This window comes from Gossypium raimondii, chromosome 6 (genome assembly GCF_025698545.1).
Source record: "Gossypium raimondii isolate GPD5lz chromosome 6, ASM2569854v1, whole genome shotgun sequence".
Lineage (NCBI taxonomy): Eukaryota > Viridiplantae > Streptophyta > Magnoliopsida > Malvales > Malvaceae > Gossypium > Gossypium raimondii.
In genome coordinates this window covers 8,789,047-8,796,316 of record NC_068570.1, presented here as the reverse complement: position 1 = coordinate 8,796,316, position 7,270 = coordinate 8,789,047, and the positions used below count along the sequence as shown (strand labels likewise).

At 31.2% G+C, this 7,270-nt stretch overlaps 1 protein-coding gene across 2 annotated transcripts; it reads left to right on the top strand.

The window, feature by feature from the left end:
* The first annotated feature begins 2,517 nt into the window (after nt 1–2,517).
* LOC105773608 (palmitoyl-acyl carrier protein thioesterase, chloroplastic) lies at nt 2,518–6,704 on the top strand. Of its 2 annotated transcripts, none has more exons than XM_012595635.2 (7): nt 2,518–2,780; nt 3,730–4,289; nt 4,423–4,556; nt 4,777–4,890; nt 5,636–5,807; nt 5,914–5,982; nt 6,197–6,704. In XM_012595635.2, the coding sequence occupies exons 2-7, from the start codon at nt 3,786–3,788 to the stop codon at nt 6,458–6,460; spliced, it is 1,257 nt and encodes a 418-aa protein (XP_012451089.1). In that variant the 5' UTR covers nt 2,518–2,780; nt 3,730–3,785; the 3' UTR covers nt 6,461–6,704. The 2 variants fall into 2 exon arrangements, with proteins under 2 accessions (XP_012451089.1, XP_012451088.1); XM_012595634.2 differs by having other exon boundaries at nt 2,519–2,713.
* Nucleotides 6,705–7,270: the final 566 nt, after the last annotated feature.

The following is a 7,270-nucleotide window of genomic DNA, read 5'->3' as shown; positions in this document are numbered from 1 at the left end:
TGATAATTTTTATTAACTTATTAAAGTAGCAATTATTTATTTGTTATTAATATTTAATTTTAATATTAAATTATTGTATAATTCAATATAAAATAGTGATTTATTTTTGTTTTCATTTTCTTAGTAGGTTAATGTTTAGAATATTATAATGGGATATTATTTTTAATTATTTGATTCTTAATGGGATGTTATAGGATATTGTTATGGGATATTATTTTTAGCAACTTGATTCCTACGTAACTACTATTGTATAGATATATATACACCATTGAGGTTTATCAATAAAATTTAAGAGATTACCCTATTCTTATCAGTTAAAGAATGAAATCTTCATATCGATAAAAATGTAAATTATGTTTTTAATTGTTATGTTTCCCAGTTGTAATAAGATAAATTGTATTTGGAAAAGACAATTCCAAAAGTTTTAAATATAGAAGTAGATATAGTTTATTGAAATTAATTAGGTAATTTCATCATCTTCCTTTGGCTGCTTTCTTTTCTACAATAAAATTAATACTACAAAATTAGAGTAAGAGATTTACAATTTAAATAATGTTAATATCTAGCAAATATTGTAAATACTTATAAATTCGAGCTCTTTTAATTGAATTGGATATATATTATTTTTAAGGGTAAATTATATCAACAGTCACTCAACTTTAGGGTATCTAACAAAACAGTCACCTAGGTTTCATTTCAATCACTCAACTTTTGGAAAATAAAAAAACAGTCACTAACGTTATAAAAAAAGTGACAAAACAATCATTGAATAACAATTTTCGTTAGTGTCTTAACAGGACCACTGATGTGGCAAGTTAATTGCTGATGTGGCCAGTTAACTTGCCACGTTAGATGTCCACAGTGGAAACCCACCCAATTTAAGAAGAAATTGAAAAAAAAAACCCTAAAACCCTCTTAATAACAGAGAAGAAGAAGAAGAAGAAAATTCTATAAAAAAAAGTCTTCTTTGCCTAATTTGGTGGGGTCTGATTCTTTGCCATTGAAACACCATGTATTTGCTCTTCTTCTTCTTCTTAGCTCTCTTCCTCTGTAACCTTCCACCATTGAAACACCATGTATTTCCAAGATGTTATGCAACCACCAAATAGATAAATCTCAGCTTCACTAAAACACCCAAAAACAAAGATAGATAAAATTTTTTTTAGACCCGAATCAATAAAAAAGAAAAAAAATTGACCCATCAATTTGAATCAGTAAGGGAGTTGAATAAATTTGGAAAAAAACCCAGAAAAGAAAATCTTGCAAAAAGTGGGTCATTTCTTCAAAATTTGAAGATTTGAACATTACCTGCCATGATCAAAAGTGAGGAGAAGCTTGGGTAAATTGCCTTCCCCTTGTGTTACTGTGACCCCCAAAGCAACAACATTCTGATTTGAAGCTGCAACAGCCATGCCTAAGTAACTCCAGAAGAATATGAAGCAATTGGGTTAAAGCTTTGGCCCTAGATCGTTACCTTTGAAGTTTGGAGGAATCACTTGCAGAGATACAATATGAGATTGATTTGAAAACTGGAGGCATCTCCATTTTTTCTCTTCTCTTTCTTCTTCTTCTTCTCTTCTTAAACCCTAAATTGGTACTAATAAGGCTGTTAAATTGGTGGTAACCGGCCAACAGGAGGGTTTTTTGACACCAAGCATGCCGTCATTTGTCATGTCACTTTACCGTGACGTCTGTAACGGAAAACGACAAAAAAAACTGTTTTGTCACTTTTTCAAAGTTGAGTGATTGAAGTAAAACCAATGTGACTGTTTTGTGAGCTACCCCAAAGAAGTGACTGTTGGTGTAATTTACCCTATTTTTAAAATTAAAAATTATTTAATAAATTATTTTTAAATTGAAATTGAAAAAAATAAAATTATTTTAAAATTAAAAATGATTTAAAACTTAATTTTTAAATTTATCTATATCATATATACATTAAGATTCCAAGCCATTAATTATATTTATTATTAACAATTTTATTTTATTTTTCTCGTATAAATTATATTCATAAATTATAAATATTTATATTTAAAAAACTTAAATATATTTATATATTTTAAATATTATTTTGTCAATTATTTTAATGAAAATATTATTATTTAAATAATAAAAATTTATAAAATATACTAGTGTAATAGAAAATTAGTTTTAAAATATATTATCAGTGCTGTAATAAAATAAAAAGACAGAAACTACAGAACAAAAAATGGAAGAGTAGAGAAGAGAGTGTATTTTATAATTAATGAAAATATTTATAATGCTTTTCTAAAATTTATATTTATAGACATAAAAAATATAAATAAAATAGAATTGTACTCCTAATTATTATTAAAATTTAAAAAATTTAACAAAATGTCATTATTAATAACAGAAGCAAACGAAGATTCTAGATATTGGCAAGAGAGTAAATAAGAGAAAATAAAGGTGATAAAATTGGAAAATAAGTGAGAGGCAGTAGGGACAGGTGTACCAAAAAGAAAAAAGTAGTCACCGCTGGCCCTAAATTCCACAATCTCTTTGTGCAAACCAAAAGAATTTCTTTTCACTATTTTATTATCATACTAAACTCGGAACGAGGTTTCAAAATTATAAATTTCTTTTAAAAAAGCCAGAACAAAAGAGGGAGAGACGCAGCGAAGAAGAGATGAAGGAAAAGTAATGGTAGATCGCAAGCGCTAGAAGTTACCGAGAAGAGTCTATAGATCCCTATGTAACGCACTACTTTCTCCATTTTGCGTTTTTTCTCCACTACATTTCCCTTTTTTATTTTGGTTGAGGTATACTTGTGAATTTTTAGTTTACTGTTTTCATTTAAACTTAATTTTAATTTCTCCTATTTTCTGTCTGATCTGCGCATTCTCGTTGAAATGTTGCCGAGAAAGGAAAGGAAATGAAAAGTGCCTTTTTTTTTTCGTTATAGTTAAAAGGAAAAGATTTTGTGTGTTGCATCCAGTGATGGTGGTGGAAATAGGAGATCTATTTTTTTTTTTCACATTTCTCAGTAACCAAATGTAGCTAAAAATCAATTCTTCTTTTTTCGTTTATCTATTTTCTCATCGCCATTTCCATATTATGTTTTTTGGTTGTAATTTTCTTATGAAATGGAGGGCGAAATGAGAAATGAAAAAGAAGACGATGTTCCGTGCTACATTGTAATGGATAGGAAATCGTATACGCATTTATGAATTGTCTGCTACTTTCTCTGTCTTTTCCTCAAAAAATTTTTGGCCTTTTCTTGTTTAAACCTTTTTACGTCTGAGATCTGCTTTGGTGTTTTTTGTTTCATAGCGATTCCGCTTACATTTTGCAATATATTTTCGTCGTCGTTGGTTAGGAATCTTTGTGGCATAGTTACCGTGACGCCACTGTTAAATTCCAGGTTTATTTTTATTATTTAAATTAGAAGAGAATTGTTCCTTTTGAGTATCTGGTAAATCCTTTATCTTCCTTCTTTTTTCACTAGGTTTTCAGAAATGAAGAATTTCTTAGATTGATAATATTTATTTTGGTTAGATTATGTAGAACTTTAATAGGATGCTTTTTTCTTTTTAAATGAAGAAGAAAGAATCCTTTACCATTTTAGAATTTCCTTCCTTTTCATGGAAAGAATTGAAGTTTTGAATGTGCCTTCATTATAGCCAAAATTTAAGGATTTTGTGATTATCCAAGTTTTTTAGTTCATCTTTTTGAAATAATCTGATTCTTACTATATGTGATACATTGCAGTATCGGAAAGAGGGGATTTCAGCGGATAACTGAAGTTCATTTTAATTTATAAAATCATGGTTGCCACTGCTGCTACATCCTCATTCTTTCCAATCACTTCTTCCCCGGACTCCATTGACTCAAAAAACAAGAAGCTTGGAAATGGATCTACTAACCTTGGAGGTATAAAGTTGAAACCATCTGCTTCTTCTGGAAGTTTGCAAGTTAAGGCAAATGCACAAGCCCCCCCAAAGATAAATGGTACCACAGTTGTGATGACTCCAGTAGAAGGTTTCACGAGCGAAGATGCTGCAAGTTCCCTACCTCCCAGGACGTTTATCAATCAGTTACCTGATTGGAGCATGCTTCTTGCTGCTATCACAACCATTTTCCTGGCTGCTGAGAAGCAGTGGATGATGCTTGATTGGAAGCCAAGGCGGCCTGACATGCTCATTGACCCATTTGGGATAGGGAGGATTGTTCAGGATGGTCTTGTTTTTCGTCAGAACTTCTCAATTAGGTCTTATGAGATAGGTGCTGATCGTACAGCATCCATAGAGACGCTAATGAACCATTTACAGGTGTGCTATAGTTATTGGCTAGAATGTTTGAGCAATGAATCAGGAACTAAAATTTGCAGGTTCACATATAGCTTTTTGCTTAGTATCACTTGTACCCTAAGCTTGATTTTTGACTAATACATCTTTTCTGCAGGAAACAGCGATTAATCATTGTAAAAGTGCTGGACTGCTAGGAGATGGTTTTGGTGCTACCCCTGGGATGTGCAAGAAAAACCTAATATGGGTAGTCACCCGGATGCAAGTTGTGGTTGATCGTTATCCAACTTGGTAAATTATACTTTCGTGTTCTTGGTTTGCTTCTTTAGCGACAAGATATACACATGATAAGCCACCTTTGTTTTATCTGTGTGGTTGTAGTTTTATATGTGTATCATCAAGAAAGCATGCTGATACAGTGCATTATGTGATGTCATTGAGGCATGTAATTTGGCTTGAATTTTACCAATTTGATACTAATGAACATTCTACCTATGTATATGTCTTCTAGGGGTGATGTTGTTCAAGTAGACACTTGGGTCAGTGCATCAGGAAAGAATGGCATGCGAAGGGATTGGCTTGTCAGCAATAGTAAAACTGGTGAAATTTTAACTAGAGCCTCAAGGTAGGGCATTGTTTATGAAGTCGCTTCTTGTGGTTATGGTTATTATTTTTTGGCTTATCTTTATTCAAATGATGAGATGATCTTCTGACACCAGTATGAAAGGATCTCATTCAGTTGAACTATCTCATGATATAGCATGATGTTCTGCCATGATTTTGTTCTTATAAGAAAATTTGGAATAGCCCAAAATCCCAAGAAAAAATATTTGTTTCCAAGCTGTGGGTCTTTGAAGGTGTTTGAGTGTTAAATTAATTTCATTTTATATATCTTAATATAGATAAAATACTGATTAAGGTAAGGATTCAAATTTGTGTATAATATATTTTAAATCGATCCTAGCCCTTGAATTTTGAATTTGATAATGAGCCTTATTTTACTTTTTGGACTTTGAATTTGATTTTAGGCCCAATTATTGGTTTTGGGCAGTGATCTGATTTGGGCCATATCCATTCCATTTTTATATTCATTATTTTGTTTCTTTTTCTTATTTACTTTATTTTCATTTTATTCATTTTTCTTTTTTTTTTCCTTTAATCAGAAAAATTAAAAATCATAAAAGAAAGAAAAATCTGAAATAGAGACTTCAGTCTATGACCAATGCCTTTTGGTGAGTCAATATTTTGGTTTTCCAGGAAACAAAGTTACTGTTCTTGTTATGTTATGTGTGCTTGTACTTTATTGAATGGTGTTTCGGGAGTGATTTATCCTGGTTCTCTGTTTGATTTTTGGTTTTGCCGACCTGCAGTGTGTGGGTGATGATGAATAAACTGACCAGAAGGTTATCTAAAATTCCAGAAGAGGTCCGAGGAGAAATAGAACCTCATTTTATGAATTCAGATCCAGTGGTGGCTGAGGATAACCGGAAATTAGTGAAACTTGACGACAACACAGCCCAATATGTGCGCAAGGGTTTAACTGTAACCACTGGTTGCCCCATCTCTTTCTTCAGTATAGTTGTAGCTGTGTCCATTTGTAAACTTCCTATCTAATCAATTGTTGCATTTCTTAATTTTTTATTTGCAGCCTCGATGGAGCGACCTGGATGTGAATCAGCATGTCAACAATGTGAAGTACGTTGGTTGGATCCTTGAGGTAAGGCTCACTCTAGTAACACTTAATGATTGTACATACTTCGTTCTGTTTCTTCGCCCATGATAAACATTTGAATAAAATAAATAACCAGTTTATTTCAGATACCTTAATTCATTAATCTTACCTGTGATCTTATCTGCTTATGATTTAATGGTCTAGGAATCTGATATGCGATTTTGAGTTCTGTTTTATGTTGCATGCATTGTGATTGCAGAGTACACCATTGGGAATTGTGGAGAGTCATGAGCTTTGTTCCATGACACTGGAGTATAGGAGGGAGTGTGGGAGGGACAGCGTGCTGCAGTCACTAACTGCGGTGTCTGGTGTGGGCAACCTCGGGAATATGGGGGAAATTGAGTGCCAGCACTTGCTCCAACTTGAAGAGGGGTCTGAGATTGTGAGAGGGAGGACACAGTGGAGGCCAAAGAATGCCAAGAGTTTTGGTAAAATGGATCAAGTTCCCGCACAAAGTGCATAGATCCGAAGTCTCTTTGCTGCGTGTCAAAACTAGCAGTCAATGCATTGTGTAGAATCTTTCTTTTGTTCTTTGAATCCATAATATATATATATATATATATATATATATATGATATTAGCTTGTAAGCTTTCAAAGCTTGCTGTAATTAGCTCTTGTTTCATTCTTTATTTTATTTTATTTTTCAATTTAAGAGGCTACTTTTAGGTTTATCAATCTTATTTTGCAATTTGAGAGTATATGAATATTTTGGTAGCCAACATCTTTTTCTTAGCTTTATTTTTGTATTTCATTCATTGGATTTCTCACCTCTTTGATATTCTTGGAATTAGTTAATATGGAGTCAACACAATTCATAACCGCAAATTTGGTCTGGTTAAATAAGACATTAATTTTAAAATTACTTAATTTAATATGTAATTGTCTGCATAAATTTTAATTTGGTATATTTATACATATGAAATTTTAATTGTGGTTTAAATATATTTTATATTAGATAAATATCATTATTTATGTGTAATATATAAATATAAAATGATATATCAATAATTGTGTTAATGATTTACAAGAATTGGATTAAATTAAAATTTTATTGTATAAAATTATATAAAATTAAAATTCATTTATGCTATTGCACATTAAATTAATCATAATTTATATATAATTTTGAAATTTATCTTTTAAAATAATATAATGATGTAAAATATTAATTTAAATTTAAGAATAAATAATTGAGTGCCATACAAATAAGTTTTAGGGAGTACATTGAATTAGTTTGGTTTTTCTCAATAATCGAGTGTAAACGAGTTTTGG